Below are 27,511 nucleotides of genomic sequence, written 5' to 3'. Positions count from 1 at the left end.
TTCGGAAATGGGAGGTGGCTAAGGCGGGCAGCGGTGGGAGCGATGGGAGGGCGGCGGGGCAGAGGCGGCGGCGGCTGAGCGCGGGGTGCGCGGCGGCGGAGGGGGCGACGAGAACCCGCGGGGCCGGGGGGGCCCCGCTCCCCGCCGCACCCCCCACCCCCTTCCCCCCCCCCCCCGACCCTCCACCGGAGCCGCTGCCCCCCGCCCCCTTCTCCGCCACCCACCGGTTATTCCGGAGACGCGAGAGGAAACGAGGGAGCGCGGAAAAGGAGGAGGAGGGAGGAAAAGGGGAGAAAAAAAAAAAAGGGGGGGGGGGGAGCAGCGTTTAAATCCCTTCCCCCGCTCCTCGCCGCCTCCATTCCTCCCTTCATTCGACCTCCCCTCCGGAGCCGCCGGTGAGTCCCTCGCCCGCTCCACAGCCGCTCCCACCCCGCTTGTCATTTTCGCCCACTCGCTGCGTTCTTCCGCGGGTGGGTTTGGGGTTCTCCCCCCCACCCTGCTCCGGTCCGTCTGCGAAGGCGGGGGGGACACAGCAAAGTTGGGGGGGTGGGGGCGGGATGGCGGTTAACCCCCGCGGCGCTGGGGAAGGGCCCCCGGCGGTGCCTGCCCCGGCGAGGGGGCCGGGCGCCGCGGGCCACGGCGGCGCGGCGCGGCTCGGCTCGGCTCGGCTCGGGGTGGGGGGGCAATCCCGTTCCCGGCGGCGGCGGGGCAGCGATCGTAAATCACTGCGGGGGGGGGGGGGGGGGGGGGGTACGCTGACCGCCGCCCCCTCCCCGCCCGGGGCTTCTTTGCTTTGGACGGTGGCGGTGGCGGGAGCGCTTTCGCTCCGGAAAGGGGCCGGGGGGGGGTGATGGTTGGGGGGGGGCAATGGGAGGTTGGGGGGGGCTCCGCTCCCGCTGCCGGGGGTCCCGGGGCGGGGACACCCCCCGCCGCGCGCCCGGCCTGACGTCACCGCCCGCGGAGCCCCCCTTCCCCCCCCCCCCCCCCCTCGCCGCGGGAAGTTCGGCGGGGGGTCCGGGGGGCGAGTCCCCGGCGGCGGGGGGTGCGGGGCGAGGCGGGAGTTGTGAGTTTGCGGGTCGGTGCGGGGAGGGGTTCGTACGGCGACGCTGGAGGAAGGGGGGGGAGTGTCACTCCCCCGGCCCCGAAGCCGCCCTCCCAGCCGCCCCCTCCTCCCGGGGAGGCTGGTATTGTCCCCGCTTTCCCCGGGGCGGCCGGGCAGCGGGCAGGAATATTTGGAAATCGTGTTTCCGTCGGGATCTGAGCGCTGAGGAGTGAGTCTGGCTGCCCCTCCGGTTCTGTGGCAGGGTGAGTGTGTGTGTGTGGGGATTCAACCCCTCCCGATGACACCCTCGGCCTTGGGGACCCGCCGCCCCCTCCGCTGAAACGCCAGGTTGCTACTTGGGGACCGGGGAGCGGACAAGATCCGTACGGTTGGGTGGCATCAGGATGGCGTCTGCGCTGCCTTTGAACCGGCCGAGATCCCTTGGCATGTCGGGCTGGCTGTCCGTTTGCTCTTTAGATGGTTTTTTAGGGGAGGGGGAAGCGGCATCCGTGTTTCCCACGCTGCCCTCCCGGCTGTGCCACCCAGCCGGTGACGGTTCAGCCCCGCTGGCTTGTGCAGGCTGCTGGCCCCCGTGGCTGCCGCGGCTGTTGTTGCCCGGCGAATTGCCGGGTTGTATTTTGCCGAGTGGCCGCTGTGTGCTGTTGAAGTGGCAGCCATTTGGTCACCGTGGCATTACTTTACAGGCTGCCTTTTGCTTGCCGCCGGGTTCTGCCTCGATGGCTATTGTACGTTCCTGAAGTTGCTTCCGAGACAGTGTCTCTCTCTCTCGCTCTCTGCATTCGGCTCAGTGCTGTGGCTGCCTCTGGCGAGTTACTTAGTTGCCAGGATGGCTACTGTAACAATTTCCATGGCTTTTGTCTGCAGGGTCTGTTTTGCAGTGCTGTGGTTCTTGAGGAGCAGCAGCATATCCTTACCGAGCTAGCTGCTCAAATCTGTTATCTCTGATTGCACTGGGTGGATTGCACGGGGACCGCTACGCTTTCCAGCATTGAGAAAGTGAGGAGAAAGTCGTGGGCCATTATCCTAAGGCGTGTAGCAGGAGAGCAGAGGAGAAGGAGCTGGAAATGCCGTTTGTTTTGTGTCCACCTGAATGGTGGAGCACGGTTGCACGTCCTGCAGGTGTGCATATGCCTAAAGCTTCAGAGTTCAGCCCTGGCTTCCCACCAGAATCAGTGTGTTGGTGTCAGTGCATCAGCCAAGTCCCCCAAATCCCACAGCGGTTTAAGTTGAAAGCTGGACCCTCCTTTCTTGTAAGCCCGAGGGTATTGTGCGTCACTGCTGGGCTGCATATGCATCCCCGAGGGGCTGGAGCACTAAGAACATCACCCATGGATGGGACGCTTGTAAATGTGAATGGTCAAATTGTTGGTTGGAATGAATTTCGTCCTTTTCCCCGCTGTTTCTTGGCCGAGTTGTTATTTTTACGTTTGTTACTGGTGACACAATCGTTTGTGTATTTCCCCAGCTTCTTGGGAATGAACTGGTCTTTCAAACCAGGCTTTTCCGATTGGGATTCATGATGGAGCTTTTCAAGCATGGCCATTAAGAAGTGAACATATAGTAAGTAGTACCATGGTTCATGCTGGAAACGATAAAAACCCTCCAAACATTTGAAAACTAAATGTGCAGTGAATCCTAATGAAGAAGATTAACAGGTTTAACCTGCTGCGATGGCCTGCCTTTACCTCTCTTTATATGCGTTTACCTCCTCCCCCAGATTTTGCACCCCTTGGATACCTCTGAAAAGTTCTGGCATTCTCACCTTTAGGTTTGTCTGCTCAAGGAATTACAATGAGGTTCCTTGTGGGCATACTTGTATTCCAAAATAATAACGGGCATGCAAGGAGCTATGATTCTATAGCATAGTGGGATCACTAGATGAAAAGCAACCTGATCTGTATTTTTCTTCAAGAAGGGGAGCATCTAGTCCAGTTGGACTAGATGATCATTGTAGCTCCCTTCCAACAGAAGTATTCCGTTCTATTTTTATTCGTAGCTGAAATGAATCAGGTGGGTTTTCCTCTTCCCAAAGCTCAGCCTCTGTCACTCCTTGTATACCTTCCAGATTTCTCCTGGAGCTCCCTCATGTTCATCAGCATTTTTCTGGGGGACGGCAGTGGAGTCGACAGGAGCAGTTGCTGTGTAGGAAGAATTATTTATTTACCAGATCTGGGGTGTAATACTTTTGCAAATGCAGTCTCCGGCATTGGTCTGAGCATTTATTTAGCTGTGCCCCTCCTTAAATATCTACCTGACTGTTTACCCAATCTTGTTTTTTCTCTTTGTGTGTCTGCCTTTTCTGTTGAGAACCTAGTTTCCTCCTCTGTCAGATTGTGTCTTCCCCAGTTCTGTTTTTTCTTTCTCCCATTCTCTTTTGGACAAATAAACTATTTTCTTGCCTCCAGTGGATTTTTTGATCTCTTTCTTCCCCCATTAGGAGATGCTATGGAATTATATTTCCTGCATTTATCACTTCATCTCTTCCATCTGTACTTCTTGAGGACTGTTCCTGGTGAAGTACAGAATAGCAATGCTTTACAAATTTCTTAAAGGCCAAAGGAGAAGGCATCACAAGTCCTGAGTGTGTGTAAAAGTGGAGGCATCTATGAAAAAGTCATGCCCTTAACCAAGTGAGCTACACCTAGGGTATGTATCCTCTGCGGAATTCATTCACGTGATCACTGCCTGAGTTTGGTCACAGCGGATGGTTTAACGTGAACACAAGATGCTCCATCTCAGTGCCTTGCCTGAGTTACTGACGTTGCAGCAGTGCCCAAGACACGTGTCTGTTGCCAGGCTGGCCAGGTACATCTCCCATGGCTCTTTATGTCACTCTGAGCTGAACACTGGAGAATCTTTCTGTCCTTCCAGTCGTGTGGTGGGCAATCATGGGTCCACAACCCATGTCCTCAGTGAGACACGTATGGAGAACGGTGAGGCAGAAGGGGATGTTTCCATCTCAAGTGGTGTGAGCTTCACCTCTGCTTTACTCTGGTTGGCTGATATGGACTTCGAGTGCTTAGAGGTGAGGATTTGGCATATGCTAGAAGTTTAACGCAAGACAACTTGGTAAGGAAACAATCCCGTCAGAAGCATTGGCTTGTTTCAGAGAATGTTCCTGGCGAAATCTACGACTCTTCTGTGTTTGTTGTGGCAGCAAACACTGATTTGTTATTGTCTCCTGTAAAAAATATCAATGTTTGATTGATTGCTGTGGCAGTATTTTCACCTACAAACCAAAGGGTAACCGCAGTATCTTCTCTGAGCAATTTTAGCCAATGATGGTCTGTCTGGGCTTTGCTGAAGAAGGGTAGCTGGTTGCTTTCAGTCTTCCTTCATGTCTCCTGCCCTGCTGACATTGTTCATCATAGATCAGTTTAGCTGGAAATTTTTAGTCTTGTACTTCCCTGCCTTACAAGGCACTTGGTGATACCCAATATCTTCCATGAGGTCTCTCTGTGTTATAGATCACTTAAGCGAAGATTGCATTTGAGCAACCTTCATCTCTTTGGACAGTGGATTGGATATACTGTGTGTGTATATATATATTTATGTGTGTGTATATATGTCACAATATCTGTAAAATAGTCTACATAACATAACATGTATTATATAAGATATATCTTATATTCAATTTTATATTGATATATATAGCGTAGTGTATTGGATATAAAGTGTGTCTATAGCGTGGTATTTTGGGTACACTACTGCTTTCGGGCAGTGCAATAGATGAAGTGATTATCCCCAGAATTATTCAGAGTTTGGCAGACACGCAAAGAGGGTCCATCCTCTGTGAAGGGTGGTTTATCCAGTCACGATTATCCATCGAGCTTTCCTTATGCGTTGCTAGACCGTTGCTTTCAAAGCACATTTCCACCCAGAGCTAGACCCCATCACCTCTTGGCCAACCTCTCTATGACTGCTAATGACTTTTAGCATTGAAAAACCTGTTCTGGCCAACTGGCTGGTCCTCTCTCCTGCCCAGCACATAGCAGAGAATGTCACCTGGCGGTCTTTGCAAGAAATATTAGAGTATTTATTTTAGAATAAAATAATAATAAAAAACCTTAAAGATTTCCAGTGATACGCTAGATCCCTGTGCAAGTTTTTCAAGTGATTGATTGCTCCCATTTTTCAGATTTTGCACTATTTCTGTGTGGAATTTGTCTAGCGTCAGCTCCTGTCCATTGAATCTGGGGTCTTTGTCTTGTAGATTAAAGAGCCCTCTGCTGTCAGAAACCTTCTCCCTTTGTAGTACTCATAGGCCACCATCTTCAAGCCACCTTTTAACCTTTTCTCTGATAAGCTAAACATACCGATCGTGTTAAGGCTCTTACTGTAAGGGGGAGGAATTATCAGACTTCCTTCTTGTTCTTTTTTGGAAGTTTTCAATTTGTCAGCATCCTTTGGAATACGCAGGTAAAAACTGCATGCAGTACTCCCATAATGGTCCCACCAATCCAGTATATAGTCAGGTAAAAACTCTCTCTCTATTCCTGCTCCTGAAGAGTATTCCTCTCTTTATGCACTGGAGGGTTTCATTTATTCGGGAATAGCCCCCTTAGAAGTCTCGTGCTGGGGACTCGTGTTCAGTTTGCCATCAGCTGTTAATTACAAGGCCTTTTCGGAGCTTCTCTGAATACTTGGATTTTAATCCTTGAAAGCTGTCTATGTTCTTCTGTTCTTGATGTGAAAATCTTCCGTAATTAGAACGCTTGTCTTTCTGTGTGACCCTGTTGCAGCAGTAACACCAGCTGGTCTGTGCCAGAGTTCCCATGCCATCATTTACCATCTCACCTGCCTCAGCATCACCAGCAAATTTTACCCATGCTTCTGCAAACTTTCCTCAGCTGGTGCCTTCGCCAGCAACCAACAATATTCCATGATGGGCCACTGAGGCCTCTCAACAGCAGGCTTTGGGCAACTTGCTTTTTAACAGAGGATCCATGCATGAGGTCTTCTTTGCCGGTGCCGTAGCTGTGCACCAAGCTTTAGCCCACAGGTTGTCACGTGCTGCTATACAGAGAGGACCCAAGGCATTAAAGATTTCTTAGGCAGTGGTTTCACTTGCCGTTGTGTGTTCTCTCCTGGCGGTCCAGTCTGAGCCTAATTTGGCCTCAGTCTCTTGGCTCAGGTGCCCACTTGAGAGGTAGAGGCCTGTGTCTCTGGTTGGTAAGGCAGGTTGGTGGTAGAACTTTAGCATGAATTGCTTCCTTTGAATTCTCTTGGGACGGGGGAGAATTTTAGATACTTCTGACTTTTAATCCTTCATTGTATCATGAATTCCTGAAACCAGGAAGACCCTGATTTAGCCATAGCCGTCATGTTTTCTGATTTCATAAAATTGTAAGGACTAAAATCATACTTCACCATGAACTTGGTGGAGAATGTAAGACAAAACCTCTCCTTCCTCCCAAGGGTGGTTCAGCACTGTCACAGTTCGCACGGAGGCTGGGGAGACTCTGTTCTCTGCAGTGTTCAGGACAACCTCATCTAGCTTTGCAGTGTACTATGAACAGGGTTTTTGGGTGGAGACCTCCAGTGATCTCTTCCCGTGTAAATCTTCCTGTTACATACCGTTGGGTTTCCTTCCCACAGCCCCACAGGTGAGGGCAGGATCATCCCACGTGGCCAGTTCTGTAGACCGAGGAAAAGCTGTGGGATCCCAAGCTTATCAGTGTTTCAGGTCTGTTGTATGGTTGTTCCTGTGCCCATCTCCCTGGCCCTGGTTCACTCGTTTCCTTCTGGATTTTACTGTTCATCTTCATCCTGTGCAGACACTTGCCCTTTGCACAAATGGCTGTCTCGTTGGTTTCGTCATCAGTCATGAATCCCTAGAAACAGGAGAATCCAAAGGGCATCCTTGGGTTGCTGGCTGCAAAGTCCTTGCGTCCTTGGGTCACTGTCTCCCTTTGAGCACCATGCCGGCTACGTTCTTTTGCAAACTTAGTGAATAATTGATAATAATGATTTTCTTTTGCCCCTGTTATGCTCCAGGGACAGAGCTTCACCAAATGGCCAGGAGTCTTCTCATTTCCATCTTAGAATTGTCGGTGGCCTTTTTATACCCATTTGGTCTTATACCAACCTTCGCTCTTAACTTAAATACCCCTTCTGGACTCCATTGTGTTTAGTTTCTGGCATTTTACACGCGGTAATCACATCACCTCAGCTTTTATTTTGTGAGATTAAGAAAGTAAAGTCTTTATAGGCCTTGTACGTAACAGAGAGACTCTGCGTGTCCCTCAGCATTCTGGAAACTGCTTTCTGCACCTTCTCCAGTCCACTTTCATCTTTCCTGATGTTGGGTAACTGAAGCATTACGTGGTCTACCAGAGGATGTTTGACAAGTGCAGTGTCCTGTGGTGTTAATACTTTTTCTCATTTCTTGATAATACCTTGTCTGATACCTTCAAAACAACAATGGTGCCCATAGCTGTCCTGTGATTAATAAATCCCTTTCCTCCTCAGCTGTTCCTACGGATGAGCAGAAGTTCCTAGGATGGATGTGCTTCTCACTTCTCTTCAGTGTACCACTCAGCACTTTGTACTATTGAACGTGTTAAAAACATACCAATGACCCTACTAGATCCATCCAGAGTTCGCTGCTCCAGCAGCGGTCACTGCCAAGTCCTTAGGAAAGAAGGTAGTTTAAGGCAAGCTTAGGTGCTGTTTTCCTCTGGTATTCCTACAGCTTCCAACTGTTTTCAGTGCAGGGATTGCCATAGCTGGATGTGGTTTCTCTCTGTTCAGTAAGAAGCAGTTACTGTCTCTTGCATGAAACTCCCCACTCTCCCCTCAAGTCCATGCCAACTTCTAGCACCCGTACTGTCCTTTGTCTGGAAATTCTGCACCCACACATTTCAAGAAGAACTGTCTCTTTTTGTTTGTTTTGAGCTTGTTTCTTTGTAGCATTACTTGATGATCCTCAGTTCTTGTACAAGGCAAGGCAGTGAAAAAATATTTCCTACCCAACCTCTACTTTTCATATATGGTTTTACAGTCCTTGATCACATCCTCACATAATAACGTTTTCTCTGGACAGAGATGTCTAACCCACTCAGTCATGCCTTTTCGTTGCCCTTTCTAGTTCCTATGGAAGGAGCAGAACTGCACGCACTTTTCAATATGTGGGGAAAAACATGGGTTTGTCCAAGGGCATAATGACATTCTCTGTTTTGTTTTCAGTTACTTTGTTAGGAATTAGGTTTGCTTTCTTGATGGTTGGTCAGTGCCAAGGTGACATTTTCCTGGATCTGCCTTGCATATCCCAGGGGTATCACTCTTGAGTGGCACTGGTCAACTCAGAGTCCCATATTTTACATGTGGAGGTGGAGTTGTTTTTCCTCTGTGTGCATTGCTTTGTGTTTATCTAGATTGAAGTTCACATGCCATTTAATTGCCCAGTCACTCCTCTTGGAAAGTCCTTCTGCAGTTCTCCTCAGTTAGTTCTCATCATCGTTATTACCCTCATTAATTCACTCTCGTCAGCCACATTGGCTTCCCTTTGTCCCTTTTCTGTATCCATCCTGGTTTTACTTCTTGTTTTATTCTCTTAAGTTCTCTCTTAAATCGTGATCATCTGCGATACTGACAGTGTCTCCTAACTTAATGCCATTGGGAGGTAGGACATTGATCCTTGTGAGGATCCACCAGGCTTTTTTTCCATCCAGACTGATACTTTCATCATTTCATTCATTCAAATCCATTTGCAGAGTTTGATCCTTCTAGCTACTGAGCTTCTCTCTGGTTCTTCTCTACACACTGGCTAGTTTGCCTGGGACTGTGGGCTCTGAGCAGCGTCGTATCCTTGCTCGGACCTCCCTCTGCCAGCTTCAGAACGATATGTGTCTTAGCAGAAAGAGATGACCATGCTTTTCACTGGTCTGTTATTGAAGGAAGGGACGGATGGTGTGGCTACTCTGACTTGGGATTCAGCTTCTGGTTTCCTGTATTCTTATATATGTCCTGCAGCTGCAAAGTTACCAGCAATCTTCCCCAATAAAGACTTGCAGCAGAAGTCTGGAACCATAATGGTTCCAGGTATCTAGAGTGAGGAGCTATGGTATGTGGAGTCACGGTCACAAGTTGCAACAAGGAAATTACGACTGATAATGGGTGTTTCAGCACTGGAATGAGTGTCCTAGGTCAGCTGGGAAAGTTTCGCTCCTTGAGATGTTCAGAACTGGCCTGGATGAGGCCCTGAGCAACCTCTTCTAGAATGGGGGTCAGCCCTGCTGTGAGCAGGAGTTTGGACCTGCAGAGGTCCTTTCCAGCTGACATTGTTCTTTGGGTAGCCTGTGATGTCTTTGGGTAATTTACTTTGCATTCCTTAGTAAAGGGACTTCTATGGGTAAAACGGGGGAGTTACGTATTACAATAGACCCTTAACCCCTATCAGCTCCACAGGTGAGGTGTGCTCAGGCATTGCAGATACAGAAGACGCTGGACTTCTTAAAATAGCGAGTATGGAGAGTGTGATGTGTCCTTCTTCTGCGTCACGCGTTTGTAGGCCTCCGCCCCACTTGCAGAGGGAAGAGCCCAGTGTGTTGCATTCTGTGATCCACTGGGCTCTGCCAACCTGTGTCTCCAAGAGATCCAGAGGCCCTCCTCTGGGGAGACTAGATGATTCTTCTGAGGTTTTTAAGTAAATCTGTTACATACTTACAGTCATTTTAGTGTGCCCTCAGGGAATCGTTTTACGATTAACGTAACCTTCTTTAGTACATCTAACCTTCATTTAGTGAATCAAACTTTATTTTCAGTTGCTTCTGCAAAAATTAGTATCTTCTTCTATGCTGTAAATTAAGCTGTTGTTAAATGGATGAGTGTTTTTATTATTTATCACCTTGCTTTAGCTCTAATTGTTTTTATTTCACTCTGCTCATCAGGAAATATTTTTTTTCTCATATAAGTTTTTCATTGAATGAAGGTTCCAGAATTACAGCTTTCGTACTTAAAATAACATTCTTGCTCCTCATGGCTGTGCAGAATTAAGAAAACAAAACATTAATATAGACTTAATAAAATGTAAACTGGCTTTATCTCTTAAGACTGCCAGCACTCTGCAAGTTTATTTTTAGTACTCTTATTTGGCACCCTTTCCTGAAATGTGAGCATTTTAATTTTTATTTATCATTTTAGCGGGGAGAATGAGCACCTAGATAGCACGACAAGTGAATTTGTCAACAAGTACTGTTGACAAATAAGTCAGCAAGTAAGTACAAGAAAAGGATTAAAGCTGTTGGCTCAGATTGAGTCTGGGAGGTGTTATTTTAGGCATAGAATCATAGAATGGTTTGGGCTGGAAGGGGCCTTTAAAGATCATCTAGTCCAACCCCAGTGCCATGGGCAGGGACATCTTTCACTAGATCAAGTTGCTCAAAGCCCCGTCTGACCTGACTTCCAGGTCAGACACTTCCAGGGATGGGGTATCAACCACTTCTTTGGGCAACCTGTTCCAGTGCATCACCACCCTCATCACAAAAAATTTCTTCTGTATGTCCCATCTAAACCTACCCTCTTTCGGTTTAAAACCATCGCCCCTTTTCCTTTTGCTACAGGCTATGGTAAAAAAAAAAAATATAAAAATCTCTCTGTATTTCTTATAAGCCCTCTTCAGGTATTGAAAGGCCACAATAAGGTCTCCCCGGAGCTTTCTCTTCTCCAGGCTGCACAGCCCCAACTCTCAACCTGTCCTCATACGAGAGGTGTTCCATGCCTCTGGTCATTTTTGTGGCCCTCCTCTGGACCTGCTCTAACAGGTCCATGTCTTTCTTGTGCTAGAGTGGAGTAGAGGGGCAGAATCACCTCCCTTGACCTGCTGGCCACGCTTCTTTTGATGAAGCCCAGGATGTGGTTGGCTTTCTGGGCTGCAAGTGCACATTGCTGGCTTACGTCCAGCTTTTCATCCATCGGTACTCCCGAGTCCTTCTCCATAGGGCTGCTCTCAATCCCTTCATCCCTCACCCTGTATTGACACTGGGGGTGGCCCTGACCAAGGTGCAAGACCTTGCACTTGGTCTTGTTGAACTTCATGAGGTGAGGTTCATATTGGCCCACTTCTCAAACCTCTCATGGTCCCTCTGGATGGGCATCCCTCCCCTCAAGTGTATCAACTGCAGCACTCAGCTTGGTGTCATCTGCAAGGTTGCTGAGAGTGTGCTCAATCCCACTATGTCATTGACGAATATATTAAATAGTATTGGTCCCAACAGGGACCCCTGAGGGACACCACTTGTTACTGGTTTCCATTTGGGCATTCAGCTGTTGAATGTTACTCTTTGGATGTATCCATCCAGCAATTTCTTATCCGTTAAACCTATATCTCTCCAATTTAGTGGCAAGAATGTTGTGGGGGACCATATCAAAGGCCTGAGAGAAGTCCAGGTAGATGACATCTGTAGCTCTTTCCTTGTCCACTGATGTAGTCACTCCATCGTAGAAGGCCACTAGCTTAGTCAGGCACGATTTGCCTTTGGTGAAGTCGTGTTTGCTGTTGCTAATCATCGCCCTGTCTTCCATATGCTTTGACTTAACTTCCAGGAGGATCTGCTCCATGATCTTACCAGGCACTGAGGTGAGGCTGACTGGTTTGTTGTTCCCAGGGTCCTCCATATTACCCTTTTTTAAAAATGGGTGCAATACTCTCTTTTTCTCTAGTCATTGGGGACTTCATGTGACTGCCATGACTTTTCAAATGTGATGGAGAGTAGTTTGGCAACTACATCAGCCTATCCCTCAGGACTCTGGGGTGCATCTCATTCATTGGGTTTCATGGACTTGTGTATGTTCAGGTTCCTCAGGTGGTCTTGAATCTCGTCTTCTCTTACATACATGGGTAGATGTAATTCAAGAGGGTTCATTCAGCCTGTCTATTAAAGTGTGCGTAATTCGCCCTTCAGTACAGAATGAAGTTTCTGAAAGCGTATGTAAACATTGCATAGTGATTCATTTTATGCAATATTTTGAACGTAGAAGAATCCAGTGAGATTCCAGTATGTTGCCAATATAAAATCAATTTACTCATAGAAAATTACAAAAATTGGCAACTCTCACTGGTTTTATACTGAATTTTGGTTACTGTATTTTTATTTTTGAGCAGTAACAGCAGTTTCCACTTCAGTTACAGATGGTCGTTTCATGGTATTTCTGTCTAAGTTTGCCACGTAACGCCGTGCTGCCAAGCCTCCTCAGCAGGGCAGGTCTCAGCCCTTCCTGGCCGTGTCTGACAGCTGCTGGTGATTGGATGCTCCTGTCACACATGCAGTGTTGCGGGGCTGCAAGTGACAGGGAGGTGTGAGCTCCGATCACGGGGTGCGTGTCTGCGGTGGTGCAGGAGTGGCCTGAGGGAGCAGAGCGAGCAGGTGAAGGAAGCTTTAGCTAATGCTCGCTGCCTTCAGCCTGGGCTCGAGAAGATTTCGGTCCCCTGGGATCCTTCAGCTTCACGTTAGTGTTGCGGGAGGGATGCACTTAAGCGTCATCCACTGGGTAGGCAAGAGTTTTAACTGGAGTATGATTATTTGACCAGGTCTGCAGTCTTATTCCTAGATTAATCCACCTTCCAGCCTGAGTTCACAGCCCCTGCATCTACCCACTGTTGTAATTGTTTTGTAGGAGACAGAAGAATGCCCGTGTCTTAAAATTACTTTTCATTTGGTGTCGCATAAATATATTTCTTCTTCACAAAGTTTACTGTGTAAAAAAAAAAAAAAAAAAAAAAAAAAAAAAAAGGCAAGTCATGGGAATAGTTGTGCCCAAGATAATATTAGCTGCAAGTGTTTGCTCACCGCCATCTTGGTATTCAACCATTTTGGCATCCCTTTGCTCACACAATCATTTTTCCCTTTTACAGTAATGTCATGCTCAATCAAAAGGCTGACAATAAGACTGTGACATGCAACCTGAACCCTGATCTATTCACTTATTGCTATCTAATGCTGAACGCATCACCCTTCCCCTTCCTTCCCTCCCCGTCTCCCCCATGCCCTGTAGAAAGACACCAGGGTTCAAACATGAAGTCGGGTACTTAGCCATTGGGAAATGTACTTCAGGTTGTCTGTTTCCAGTATTCTGCATGAAACTTTGTGTTTTCAAGATACTACGCGGTTGTTAACCCAGATTAAATTTCTGGGAATTTTTCTTTCATTTTATAAATGAGGGAAATGGAGACAGGAATTAAAAATGTATTGCCTGGGACCGTCATTCACTGGGCAGTATGTATAAATATGCCAACTTCTGACTTTCCACTCATGGTGCGAGTCCTCTGGCTATGCTGCTCCAGTGGGCATTCCCTCCTGCGTCATCTTTACCTGTCAAGGGGGATCCACTGATTATCCTCCCATCTTACTTTCAGGACACTTTCCAGCATCTGCAATGTGTTAGAAAGCAGCTGTGTTCGCTTTGCTACCCTGGTTCCTCCCTCCAGTGCTAAACCCATCCATTTGCAGAAGGGGGAAAAGAAAAACCAGGATGGGAACACAGAGCTAATGAATTGCAGAGAAACAGACTCAGTTTGATTCTCACATCTTCTGACTTCTAAATCCCTGCCTTTGCAAGCCAAATGCCTTTGATTTCATGTAGGACTTTGGATGTAGTTCCTACACTTCAGAAAATGACTTAAGGAATAGTCACTGCGTACTTTCAGCAACTCGCAACTGAAGAAAACGAGAGGTTTGAACTTCAGAACATCTGTACTTACACCAATGGAGGAACCGACTCCTCACTCCAAAATTATTTTCCACGGACCGGCATCTAGTGGAAGATAAGGCTGGCTATGTCTATGGTAACAACTCTGGTGCGCAGCGCTGGCTGTCCATTACCATGGCCTCCCTTTGTACAGGCTTTGGTCTGTGCCAACAACGGCTCTCCCAGATGGTGCCTGAGCGTGGTTTAGGAGTTAGCGTTGGACCGTGCTGATGGCCAGTGGCCAGGTTAGATGTTTCCCTCCCCTCTTGGAGGGTAGGAGAATGTTGCCATCCAGGTGCAAGCTGTGTAACGCTGACCACCCCCAGGACCAGAGAACAGGCACTGTCCTGTTTTATTTAAAAGTACCAATGGTGTCAAATTGTCCCTTCTTGCAGCATGTGTGGTCCGGATGGGTGGCAGAGTTTTTAATTCATTTCTTCTTTGAGACTGGATGATCCAGCCATGCACCTTGACATCTTTGCACTCAGTGCCTCCAACTAGGTCTACCAGGAGAGGAGGCTACATCGCTGCTGTTCCACTCCATCCCCAAATCATCACTGGGTAGCTCAGGGGGCACTCCTCTGTCACGTACCGTAGTCATGTTCTGCCTGCTGCACCTCCGCTCCTGCTTGGACCAGGTCTGAATCCACCTGAGATTATTGGGATGCTACAGTTGGAGAAGATCAGGAGTAGTGGATAATAAAAACAAGTAGATGTTTTGGGTTTTTTATTTCCCCAAGAGAGGAGGCCTTAAATGTCTGATAGCTAAAGAAACACTGCTGAAATAATGGTGGTGGTAGCTTTTTTTCTTAAGTGGCAAGGATGCTAGGAGCCTTCAGCTCTTCCTTCTTCTGTCAGTGGCCCCAGGGAGGGCTAGCTGGACCTTAGCTGGCTTTTAACCTTCTCAGGCACACTGGAATTACAGATTTGGGCTGCCCATCCTGGAGCTTGCTCGGCCGTTGAGCACCAGCCACCGCAGTAAAACCTTTCAGCCCTCCGAGGATTTGGAGGCACCTCCCGGACTTCCCTGTGCCACTGGAAATTGCCTGCCTGCTGTTGGAACATGTGGTGGGTGTACCTGTGTGTGCAGCCCGGGCATGTGCAAGCCTTCGGGGCACATGACTCATTTGTCATTTGCAGCCCTGGCCAACCACCCAAACACCATCCCAGACAACTTGGTCCTGTTCCCGTGTCCTCTGCTTCTGCTGCCATCTAGGAAAGTGTATTTTCTCAGGCCCTCAGTCTAACGTGTAAATGCTATCCTTCACCCGATTTTTCTAAGAGAGGCCAAGGGTGCATACTGAAGTAGGTAAAACTTGGGTGCATCTCATTTGAGATGGACTTGATTCCTGTTTTGTTACCCGTGAAGAGTTGCTCCACACTACAGCCTGAAAAGGAGAGAGATTAGCTGCCTCCTTCAACAGAAGAGGAACTGGAGCCCGTGATCTCCTGGGTGCCTGTGCAGGACAGTCCACCTTTGGCAAGGAGATTTTCTTGAAGCTGGGGAGGAGGAGGAGGAGCGGGATCCATTTTGGATCCCGTGTGGGGATGCCTGTTGAGCGCGCGTTGCTCGCAGGAGACTGCACCAGGGCTTACACGAGAATATGGAGGGGTTTGGGCAGGAAGCCAAACCAAGCTGGGTTGTACGAAACGCAAACAGAAAATAGCAATTCGCGATGCCTCATAACTCAGTCAAACCTGCAAAGGGCTTCACAGGGCCAGGAAAAGGTTATCCCTTCAACAGCAGCCCTGCCAAGTATCTTATTTCCTTTCCAAAACCACAGAGCCCTAATAACTCTTCAGAGACATTTACAGGGATCTTCGGTGACAGGAAGAGCTAGGTGTAACTTTGTTAATTGTTAAGGCTCGCATTGCAAGCTTTTATTTCATAAATGATAAACGTGGAAGGCGGTGTTGTGATCCTGTCGTCTGGCCTCCGACCTAACAGTTGCTGTACTGAGCCTAATAATGTGTGCGTCGGTTCTGCTTTATATTTTAAAAAAGTCTTCACCCTCTTAAGCGGTAGCTTTATATTTTAGAAAAGTCTTCGCTCTCTTAAGCGGTAGAAGCTTCTGCCCTATGGTTAATTACGTCTACTGAAACATACCTATTTGTTCATGGCTTTGTTTGGTGCTGCATGTTCAGCGGTTGACATAAGTACCGAGTTGGTATTTCTTTTAAAAAGGGAAGTTTCACTCTGTGGTTGGCTGCATTATTATTTCTCTGACTGACTTCTCTGGAAAGAAGACCATAATTGTCATTGCAGGGTTACTGGAAAGCTGAAGTGAGGCCTGTGCACCGCGCTGTGATGTTCGGTTCTTTGGTGTGGGAGGTGTGGGTGGCGCCCCCGTTGAATGCAAAGAGCAGAGACGCGTTGGCAATGGGCTGCTGCTGCTTCTGTGCGTTCAGGGCTGAGCTGGTACTTGAAGGTTGCCGACGTGGTGTGTGTTGCTGAAGTTGAGTTAAATTAGGATCGCCTTACGTACCACGTTTGTTCCGTGTAAGAAATGTTAATTCTAGATGCTTATCTAGAATAGCATCCTCGGTCTAACTGGCTGAATTAGCAACCGAAGGCCGAAGTATGGCAGAAATGTAAGCCTGTAAAACACGTCAACTGGTGGGGATTAGGAGAGTGCTCTGCCTCCATTAGGTCAGTTATAAACCGTCACGAGCTATTTTTCTATTAAAGAAGAGGTCTCAGTTAATGAATTGTTGTGTGTGGGAGTTAAGGCTGGATGAGTCCCCCGTGGCTTTCATGATGAGGGTCAAATAAAATATTAATGAAATTAAAACAAACAATCCCCTGCTCATCCCAAGTATCTTCCAGATGGGTTTCTCTAAACACTGGTCAGGGAAGATGTGGACCCTCACAAGATGGGCCAGTGTCATTTCTCCCTTTTCACAGGTAGGGAGATGGAGGCTGTGGAGAGCAGCGACTCCAGGGCCTCACATTCCAGCAGCAGGGCTGGAGGTCCAGGAGTTCTCCTGTCTGGTGCCTTTGCTCTGATCCCTGGTTTCAGCTGCCTTCTCAGAGAAATGAAAGTGCATCCAGACTGCTCCTGCACTGGCTCATCTTCCCAGGTCTGGGATGGCCCTTAGGAGTCCCAAATCTCAAGTCTTCTTATACTTACTCAAAAAACTTCCCCACGCTTCCAGATCCGATAATATAACCCAGGAGATGTGGTTCTTTTCTCCTGATGCATCATCCACAGGACACATTTCCTTTTCTTGCAGATTGTCCGTTCCAGAGGCCGAGTATAGGAGCTCGAATGGCAGGCTGGGGAAGGAGTGTCTCTTTTTGGTTCCACCTGCGTAGTACAGTGCAGTGTAAAACATCTTGAGCTGGATGGAGACGAGCAAACTAGCTCCAGGAGCAGCATCCCTGAATCACTTCAGTCCAGATCCCAGGCTAACACAATCACAGTGCTTTCATACTCCAAACTCTAGGAACTGTGGGGCATAACAGGGCGTTAAGTATCTACGGTGCTTTTGGACATCGCGCAAAGCTGTACATTTATTCAGAGGGAGCTGAGAAATCTTCCCACTGCTGCAAAGTGGAAGGACGTACTCTGCATCTCTGGGCGTGACTCTTAGGTGGTACAGAGAAGCAGTCCAGTGTATGGAGAAGGAGACCTAGGCAGGCACTCCAGGCTAAACAGAGTTGATTCTGTTTGCGTCGTGCAAAAATCAAAGCTAAATGCCTTTTCTCGCACCTGTTTGCGTACCTTGGGCACCGAACAGCCTAAGCAAGATTTGTCACATTTTCTGCGTCAGGTGCTGGTGCATGTATGTACGTGCGCGTGCTCTGGAGAGGGCAGGGCTGTATAACACCCCTTCAGCGAAGGCCACGGGGGGCTCGTTGTGCAGAGCTGGCTAATGACAGCACGTGGCCAGTTAAGGGTGGTGTGACATACTGCACTGACAACAGGCGCAAGGAGGAACTTACGAAGTCAGAGAAGTTGTAGTTAGGAACATTTTAAAACACTTTCCCGTTATTTCCCCACCACCACCACCCCCCGTCTGTCTCTAAAGATCAAATAAACAAGGAAATGGAAATACTAAAATGATTTCAGAGGGCAATCAACATACTGATAACCATTCCTCCCTGCTTCCTCCAAAAAATTGGAGGGCTGCCTGCCTCGCATCGTGTGGGTATCACTGCTAGGAATTGGAAATCAGATGTGACAGTGGCCAAATCTTTTCCCTTTCGGCTGGGGAAGTGTATTGCCTTTTTGGTAAAGATCCTTGCATCTGTAAATAATAATAAAGGGAACGTTAATAATTTTGTCATATTTCTGTAGCAGACCACAAAAGGGTGTCCTGCAGTCTGCTCGCTCTTTCTCCCCTCTCATCTTCTTGTCTGCCTTTCAGGATTCACCGGGATCTTGTTGCGTTGCTGGTATAAGCCCCCCTTTCAGCAGAAGTGCTCTTGCCCGTCTCCACCTCCCCGGGAAGAGCCCAAGGGGGGTGCGGAGCGATAAAAATTTATGTTTTCATCAAGCCGGGCCAAGGAGAATGGGGGTCCCACACCCAAAAGAATGAAGACACGACAGAACAAAGACTCAGTACGTGAGATGGGAGAGGTGGGGTGGGACACTGGAGCCAAGCTGGAGCTGTGGGATGGGGCTGAGGCTCACGGCAAAGCTCAGGGACAGGAGTTTGGCTTAGCAGAGTGCCAGGGGTTCGGGCGCTTTGAGGGACTGGGGGACGGGGCAGGAGTGCGGGGAGATGCAAAGCAGGACTGATCCGGTGATCCCTCTCTTAGATGTCGATGAGGAGTGGACGGAAGAAAGAGACTCCAGGGCCCCGAGAGGAGCTCAGGTCACGGGGTCGAGCTTCCCCCGGGGGCGTCAGCACCTCCAGCAGCGATGGCAAGGCTGAGAAATCCCGACAAGCGACAAAGGTAGTATAAGCTCATACGCAAGCGTGGGGTGCCTGAGGACTGCCCACTCCGGGTAGGATCTATATGGGGATCCAGGGACATATACCAGAAGGGATCCACCGAGGAACCCATGCCAGGCTAGCTCTGGAATGGATGGGATCCCTCATACCTCTCATCCTCAGCATCTTGCACTTCCCATCATCTCCCAAACACCGGTCTTCAGTCTGACCAGCCCTGTTTTATGCTAATTTTTGCCATATTCTGGCTCAGTGTTGCACTGCTAAACTCTTCAACACATGCGCCATGGTGACAGTGTCTCCCCTGCTGCAGTCTCTGAAGGTCTGGCAGGGTGGGAAGTTTTCCTGTGACCCTCCCACCTCCCTCTTCTCCTTCTTTGCCTTGCAGAAAGGCCGGGTGGAGGAATCCTGCACCCCCAAGGGCAGCAAGCAGAGCCGAACAGAAGAAATCTCGGAGAGTGAAGGGGAGGACACCAACGCTCCCAAAAAAACAAAAACTGAGGTGAGTTGTCCCTGCTGTGATCGCTGGCATGTCCTGGGTCCCGGTCAAAGGAATCTCCTGTTCCCTACCTGTGCCGCTCACACCTGCCCGGCTTGAGGTTCCCACTGCTCGGGAGCCCTGGCACCTTGAGTTCCACACTGCAGCTCTTCCAACCTAAATGGCATCTGCCTGGCTATAAAAATGCCACCAGGAGTGACGACTGAGCCAAACGGAGGCTCTCCGTCTCTTTTGCCTTGTCTGGGGAGAACTGCCACACTCTCGGAGCTGGGCACGTGCTCTGCTTTTCCTGGCTCAGTGGCAGGAGCCTGGCTCCGCACACGGCCACAGGTTGGGTTAGACTCAGCTTCTTTTGCTCCCCCAGAGCAGTGTGAAACGGAGGTGCTTAAGTCGTGGTGGGGTCTGGGTGATGGCAGTGCAAAACCTGCTCACGCACACGCTCTGCATAGTTGTGGCAGGGCTTTTCCGAAATGCCGGCAGCACCGGGCTGGATCAGTGGTCAGATGGTTGGAGGAAGACTCAGCTCTTGCTCTTCTCAGTTCCCCATTAGCCTGTTCAGGGAACTGGCCTTAAAGGCCTGCAAACACAGGGGTATTTGCTCACGTTAATGAGGTTGTCGTAATTAAACCACTGTGGTTACACCTATGTAATTTCTCCACGCGGACACTCTGTTTAGCTCAGCAGTGATCTTTTTTCAGTTTAGCCTCTCTTGTAAGCCCCGCGGTCCATGCTAACTGTTCAGTCGCCGAAGCTTTGTTGCCTGAGGCGAGAGGTGGTGGGGAGGAGGGAGGGATTGGGAAGCACAGGGAGGGCTCCGGGAGGCAAGGAGTGAGGCAGTGAGAGGGGGCCGGGGTGGGAGTGGGTCTCCTCACCCAAGGGACAAGAAAAGCGACTGTGGCTGGGCTGGGCGCACTGTGGTGGGTGCTGCTCCGTGCCACCTGGTGGTATCATACCCTGGCCAACAGCCCATCACTGGTGGTGGTGGTGCTAGGACCTTTTGTCTCTATTCACTCTAAACCTCACCTGTAACAGTTCCCTGCCCTCCCTTGCTGCTTCCGTACACAAGGGAGGCCCATCATTACCTCCTTCCCGAGCGTGGGATGCTCATGAAGGACCTGAGAGCACTGGAGGGGAGGCAGGAGGACCGGTGTTATTTATACCTTGCCAGATGGTATCTCCTTCTCTCTTTGGGGTTTTCTAGTGTTGGGTCTGGCAGAGAAAGGTCAGAAAGCAAGTTCTCTGGGAACTTGAGATGTGTCGTGCATGGTCTGGGAGGCTCATAATGCCTTCCTCCTCCTTCCTACTTCAGGAGTTGCCCTGTCCTCCATCCCCGTCTGATGTTGACAGCCTTGATGGCCACAGCTTCAACGATGAGATGAGCAGTGACCCACGAGACATTGACCAGGATAACAGGAGCACCTCACCCAGCGTCTACAGCCCTGGCAGCGTGGAGAATGACTCCGACTCCTCCTCCGTGCTGTCCCAGGGGCCGTCTCACTCCTACCACCACCCTCCGCTCTTTCCCCAGAGCCCACCGGTAGCTCCCCCACCCGACAGCCTGGCCCGTCCACCCGAGCCCAGCTTTGGGCTCCCGGGCGAGGTGCACCCCCAGGGAACCCCGTCAGGGAGCTACCACTCCCAGCTGGAGGGCCAGGCGTCCCGCATTTTCCAGGCTCAAGCCCCGCAGACACCCGCCGCCTCCTCCTCCTCTTCCTCCTCCGCCTCTGCTGTTGCTGCCCCTTCTGCTCCCCCTTCCTCCTCCTCTTCCTCCTCGTCGTCGTCCTCCTCCTCCACCCATGCTCCTCTTTACCCTACGGCCAACGTGGTCCAGGTTGGGGCCAAAATTGCTGGTGGAGTTGGGGGTCTCCCCACACCGGGGGGTCGCGAGCAGACCCTCGGCGCCAAGCACAATCCGCCACCCACCACCCCCATCTCGCTGGCGTCGGTGGCCGGGGGGCTCCCCCCTCAAAAGACATCCCCCGCCAACCCTCCGGCTGCCCCCCCAGCTTCGGCCCCTTCCTTCCCTCACGTCTCCGCCAATTTGCCTCCCCCCCCGGCCCTGCGCCCCCTCAACAACGCGGTGGCCGCCTCCAGCTCGCCGGGGATGGTGGGGCAGGCCCTGAGCGGCCATCTTCCCTCCCCACACGGCATGGGGCAGGACAAGGCGCCGGCCCTGGCCCCCTCCCGCTACCCCTACGCCCCGCCGCCGCTGCCCCCCTCCAGCTCCTCGGCCCAGTACCCCCCGGCCCAGCCCCTGCCCAGCTACAGCGCCTCCTACGGCCATTCCTTCCCCCCCCCCAGCGGCCTCTCCGTCTCCAGCCAGCCCCCCAAGTACACCCAGCCCTCCCTCCCCTCACAGCCCGTCTGGAGCCAGGGACCCCCCCCCTACAGCCGCCCCCTGGGCAACGCCGCTTCCCACCCTGCCGCCCCGCCATTCCCCGGCCAGCCGCCCCCCCATCACCAGCAGCCGCCCCAGCAGCACCACCACGGCCATGGCAGCGGCGGGGGGGTCTCGCCGGCAGCCGCGGCTCCCCCCCAGCCCCCCGGGGGTTACCCCCACGGCCTGGAGTCCAACAGCCATCACCCCTCCCATGCCACCTACGGGCTGCGCCTCTACCCCCCCCACAGCCAGGCCGCCTACAGCCAGGCCCCCTCGGCGGCTGCCGCCGCAGCCCCCTCTTCCTCCTCTTCCTCCTCCTCCTCTTCCTCCTCTTCTTCCTCCTCCTCTTCCTCCTCTGCCGCCTCTTCCCAGGGAAGCTACGCCGGCATGTGTGCTCACCCCCCGGGGCAGAGTCCTGCCACCTACACCTTCCCCCCGCCGCCGCCCCCTTCCCCTGCCCATGGGGCCGGCCCTCCCGTCACCTCCGCTGCCACCACCCTCTCCACCGTCATCGCCACCATGGCCTCCCCCTCCGCGGCCCCCTACAAGACGGTCTCGCCCCCGGTGCCCCCGTCGGCCGTGGCCCCTTATGGGAAGCGGGCGGCCTCCCCCGTCCCCACTTTCCAGCCCCCAGCCCCCTACAAGCCAGGCTCGCCCCCTGCATCCTCGGCTGCCCCTTTCCGGGCAGCCACCCCTCCCGGCTACCGGGTGGCTTCTTCCCCCGTGGCAGGGGGCTACAAAGCCCCCTCGCCCGCCCCCTCTGCCCCACCACCCCTGCCGGGGACCATGGCCGCCCCGGCCCCCCCGCCGCCCCCGCTCCCCCTCAGCGCCGCGCAGATCAAGCAGGAGCCGTCGGAGGAGTATGAGCCCCCCGAGAGCCCCGTGCCCCCAGCTCGCAGCCCCTCGCCGCCCCCCAAGGTGGTGGACGTGCCCAGCCATGCCAGCCAGTCAGCCAGGTGAGGGGCGGGGAAGGGGAGGTCACCCCAAGTGCGGTCTGTAGGTGCACCCTTTTAGCTTTTCGATGATGGTCTTGCCTTTCCTGCAGTGTTGGGCTTGGCTTTGCCTGCCCCTGTCCCCATTCCTGTCCTCATCCCGGTCCCCATCCCTGCCCTCCATCCCCTTCTGCGCTGACAGGCTTTGCTTCTCGCCCCCCAGATTCAACAAACACCTGGACCGTGGCTTCAACTCCTGCTCCCGCACGGACCTGTACTTTGTGCCCCTCGACGGCTCCAAGCTAGCCAAGAAGAGGGCAGACTTGGTGGAGAAAGTGCGGCGAGAGGCTGAGCAGAAGGCGCGGGAAGAGAAGGAGCGGGAACGGGAGCGTGAGCGGGAGAAGGAACGGGAGCGGGAGAAGGAGCGGGAGCTGGAGAGGAGCGTGGTAGGTCTGGGGGTTCCACTGCCGCAGCACAGCCGGGGCGGGTGCTCAAGGACCTCCTCGGCTGCTCCCTGCTGGTACCCTGACGCTGGTTTCTCTGCTCTCTTGCAGAAGATGGCCCAGGAGGGCCGGCCGGTTGAGTGCTCGTCCCTGGGGCCGGTTCCCCACCGCCCCTCCTTTGAGCAGGGCAGTGCTGTAGCGACTGTTCCCCCGTACCTGGGCCCTGATACCCCGGCTCTGCGCACCCTCAGCGAATACGCACGGCCCCACGTCATGTCCCCCAGCAACCGCAACCACCCTTTCTACGTGCCGCTGGGTGCTGTTGACCCAGGCTTGCTGGGGTACAACGTACCGGCCATCTACAGCAGCGATCCAGCGACACGGGAGCGTGAGCTGAGGGAGCGGGAAGCCCGTGAACGAGACCTGAGGGATCGGGACCTGCGTGAACGTCTCAAGCCCGGCTTTGAAGTCAAGCCAGCCGAGTTGGAGCAGCTCCACGCCGTGCCGGCTGCTGCCATGGATCCGTTCCCACGCCATGGCGGGCTGAGTCTGCAGACGGCCCCCGGCCTTCATCCTGCTTTTCCTTTCCACCCAGGGCTGGGCCACTTGGAGCGGGAGAGGCTGGCGCTGGCAGCCGGCCCGACCCTTCGTCCCGACATGTCCTACGCCGAGCGCTTGGCGGCTGAGCGCCAACATGCCGAACGGGTGGCTGCTCTCAGCAACGACCCTCTGGCCCGGCTGCAGATGCTCAATGTGACCCCTCATCATCATCAGCATTCCCACATCCACTCCCACCTCCATCTCCACCAGCAGGATGCCATACATGCAGGTAAGGATACCACGGTGGTGGTGCCCTGCACAAAGCCCTGCTCACCCTCCTTGTGCTCCCTCCTTACGCTCCCTCCCTCCGGCCCTGGGGAAGCCCAGAAGCTGCCGAAACTAGACTTTGAGGCCCCAGATCCACCTCTTCAGCCAGAAGTGGTCAACATCACGGTCATTCAGCCTTGATCTCACTCCCATCCCACCAAAGACACCAACCTCTATTGCAAGCATTGGGGTGTCTGTGAGTTTGCTGCTTAGTGGCGAGCAGAGTTATCTGCACCATGTCTTTAGTTCTGGATCTCTGGGGACACAATACAAGTGCTGGGATCCTACTAGCTACCAGGGTGACTGTGGACTGTATCCCTCACACTGTGGTCTGCAGAAGGAGTGGGAGCCCTGCTAACAACAGTTGTGACCATATCCTTAGGACTAATGAAATGTTGGTTCTCTAGTTTGCTCCTTGCTGCAGGTGGTGGGGTGGGATGGGATGGGATGGGATGGGATGGGATGGGATGGGATGGGATGGGATGGGAGAGAAGATTGGCTAATTGTAAGGAGCTGGTGGTCCCTTCCATTTCCACATCCTACCAGAAAGTAAAGTAAAAAGATGTTTAGGGATGAAACTCTTGGGGAAGCAAAGCCCAAACTACAATATGGTAGGAGAAAGTGCTGTGCCTGCTCAGGTCCTGTGAGTGGTCAGTGGGATCTGGTGGCAGAGTCACAGTCACTCACTCTAAGCAGCCACAACTACTCAAAGGTGGCATCAGGTACAAATGAATGTCCATTCCCCCACGGTCCGTAGCTGGGCACCTCTGGCAGTGAGTCCAAAACACTGTAAAAAGCAGTTTTTGTAGATGCAGTACCTTGCATTTCAGCCTTGGATAGTACTTGCAAACTTGAGTGCCTGGCGCTGAGCGCCTGTGCTGCATGAGACCTGGAAATGGAAGCACCCAATATGAGTATGCACGTGAGCGACAGCCAGGGTGGCAGAGAGGCACAACGCTGGGTACAGAGCAGCTCCTTGCAGAATCAACTTCAAGGAGCAGTACTACTTCTCCCTGGGGAGTGTAGGGACAGAGCTATTGCCAGGCTGGTCCATGTGAAATTCGACACAGGCAATAAGAGTAATGCTCAGAAGGACGTGGTGCTCCATTGTCTAGCCTTGAAATCATCCCATCCCTAACACATGCCGACCCTCTCCATGTCTCTCGTGTTGTGCCTTGCACCCTTCTCCATGTTACCTCTTACAAAGCGCGGGACAATTGTCTTGTATCTTTTCTTCCCAGCCTCAGCCTCTGTTCACCCTCTTATTGACCCACTCGCCTCGGGATCACACCTCACCCGGATACCGTACCCAGCTGGAACCATCCCCAACCCTCTCCTGCCTCACCCTCTACATGAGAACGAAGTGCTGCGCCACCAGCTTTTTGGTAAGGATGCTCACAGGGACTGCCGGTCTCCTCTGAAAAGCATTGGCAGAGCCCCAAGGGGCAGGGTGGCCGTGAAGGGTCCCGGGACCAAACTGAGGTCTATGAAACAGAGCTCTGGCATGGCGTAGGACAGGCCTACGCTGTCAGTGGACGAGTACAGTAGAGTCTTGGCCAAGCTGTGGGGCCATGGGTGAGGACGGAGCTGTTGCGTTAACTTGTTTCTACTCTGTTTTGTCTTTGGCTGCAGCTGCACCCTACAGGGACCTGCCGGGCTCCCTCTCTGCACCCATGTCAGCAGCACATCAGCTCCAGGCCATGCACGCCCAGTCGGCTGAGCTGCAGCGCCTGGCCCTGGAGCAGCAGCAGTGGCTTCACGCCCACCACCCTCTGCACGGCGTGCCCCTCCCGACGCAGGAGGATTACTACAGGTGCGTAAGACCTCCTCTCCCCCAGACCACGGCTTCCTCACAAAGTACAGCTCCAGGCCTAGCCCTGGGGATGGCGGAGGCAGTGGGGACAGGGAAGCGTTGCCCCTGGCGTGGGTGACTCGGACGGAGCCTGCACTTGGGAGCAGAGATGCTTTGCCACTGGGGCACAGCTGTGGGTTGGCCACCAGGATGGTCGCTCTTGGCAAGCGGTTGTTCGGTGGCTGATCTCATGTGGGGTCCCAGCTCCTCTCCTCTGGGCGGGGTGAACTTGCGTGTTTCACCCCATGCTAATACAGTTATGACTAATATACCCTTGCCAAAATACCAAACAACGCAAGGGTTGAATGCTTTTGCCAAGATGAGGCTTTCACAAGTGCATGGGGAAGCACGTTGGGAAGGAGAGGAGTGCAATGTGGTACCTTCTCGGTAGCATCTCCTGCTTCAAGGATTTGCAAATCTTTCCAAGCCAGCAGTGTGTTGTCCGGGTCTAGACTAACAAAAGGCAGCGGGAGGTACTAAATTGCTTTTTTCTCTCTCACAATCGCCTTGTTCCTCTTCTTTACCCTAGCCACCTGAAGAAAGAAAGTGACAAACCCCTTTAAATGGACTTCTGCTGTCAATGTGACATCATCATGTCTTTCTCTCAAGAGGAGCAATCAGTCAACCAAATCCTGGGGGAGGGGAAGCTGCGGAGTGACACATCCTGATCCCACCATGCAGTAGAGTGCAAGAGAAGACGACGGGACGAGAAGTACAGGATGGCATCCTGGGAGCAGAAGGTGGAGGAGAGAAAATGGGGGGGGGACTGAAACGCCACTAACGGACATGAAAAACGATCGGTACGTGATTTCAGCAGAGCTCTGAGAAAAACCGAATCGGCATCGCACCGAGCTCAAAAAGACAAAAGACTGACGTGAATGCAGGGTGGCAGCAGCTCCATCTTTTGTTTGGGGGCAACGGTTGCATTAAATCCGAAGAGCATCGCATCGCAGGACTCCACGTACGCGATGCTGCTGCCTTTTCTGCTTCTGCGAGGAGGAGCCGCGGCCAAGAAGTAGCTCAAAACCCCACAGCGCCTTTTTTCAAGATGCCTCCTCCCACCCCACCGCCCCTTCCTAGGTGTAAGATAACTGCTTAGCGATACAAGGAAAGCAACGCGGAACTTTTTTTTTTTTCAGATTAGCCAGAGCGGCTTCCCGTTCTCCGACATCCCTCCAGGTGCCAACAAAGCATGACGGGACCCCTTCAGAAGCTCCTGCCTGCCTGGAGGGGACCGGTCCCAGCCATCGGGGGGGTGGGGTGCAAAGCACCGCAAAAGGACTCGTTTGCAAGGTGGTGGCCGTGCTTTCCCAGGGCTGGCGGGGAAAGGGGCACGGCCACCAGGTGCAAAGCACCGGGAGACTTGTTTTCCAGCCCGCCGTGTCACCACCGCCACCACCACGGCTCCTTTGAGCCCGGCGGGGAGAGGACGACGATGACGACGTGGCCGAGCGTCCTGGGACTGAAATCTTTAAGATGGCGGCTGCCCTTTTCCCCTCACCCATTCCAAATTGATGTACTTTTAACTCATGCACATCCTATTAGACGTGGCAGTTTTATGTAGCAACTTGTGACTCCCTCGCCCTCGTCCCCCCGTCCCCCCCAGTCCCTCCCCAGCGTGCGTGTCTGATTTCACAGTTGTATCTCTCTCGATTGGTCCCCATATATATATATATATATATTTACTTAACCATTAAAAGGAAAAGAAAACCAAACTGACAACCCAGCTATGGAAAAACACCCAAAACGAAGTTTTCCCCACGCACTCCCAAGCCCCAACACACATTCTAATAATTTATATATATAAATATATATATGAAGCTCTTAAAAAAGGAAAAAAAAAAACAACACCAAAAACAAACAAACAAAAAAACCCTTCCAGAAACAGA

General features: G+C 52.0%; 1 protein-coding gene across 3 annotated transcripts; it reads left to right on the top strand.

Annotated features, from left to right (window-relative positions):
* ATN1 (atrophin 1) lies at window positions 1-27,511 on the top strand. 3 transcript variants are annotated; one of them, XM_074592186.1, is made up of 10 exons: window positions 1-395; window positions 18,122-18,315; window positions 18,516-18,653; window positions 19,038-19,151; window positions 20,458-22,484; window positions 22,684-22,906; window positions 23,015-23,732; window positions 25,012-25,155; window positions 25,403-25,583; window positions 26,152-27,511. In XM_074592186.1, the coding sequence occupies exons 2-10, from the start codon at window positions 18,238-18,240 to the stop codon at window positions 26,183-26,185; spliced, it is 3,657 nt and encodes a 1,218-aa protein (XP_074448287.1). In that variant the 5' UTR covers window positions 1-395; window positions 18,122-18,237; the 3' UTR covers window positions 26,186-27,511. The 3 variants fall into 3 exon arrangements, with proteins under 3 accessions (XP_074448287.1, XP_074448296.1, XP_074448306.1); XM_074592195.1 differs by lacking the exon at window positions 1-395 and adding an exon at window positions 1,111-1,305; XM_074592205.1 differs by lacking the exon at window positions 1-395 and having other exon boundaries at window positions 18,274-18,315.

Source organism: Larus michahellis, chromosome 1, assembly GCF_964199755.1.
Source record: "Larus michahellis chromosome 1, bLarMic1.1, whole genome shotgun sequence".
NCBI classification, from domain to species: domain Eukaryota; kingdom Metazoa; phylum Chordata; class Aves; order Charadriiformes; family Laridae; genus Larus; species Larus michahellis.
The sequence above is the reverse complement of the archived record's forward strand: the minus strand, read 5'-3'. Positions and strand labels throughout refer to the sequence as shown.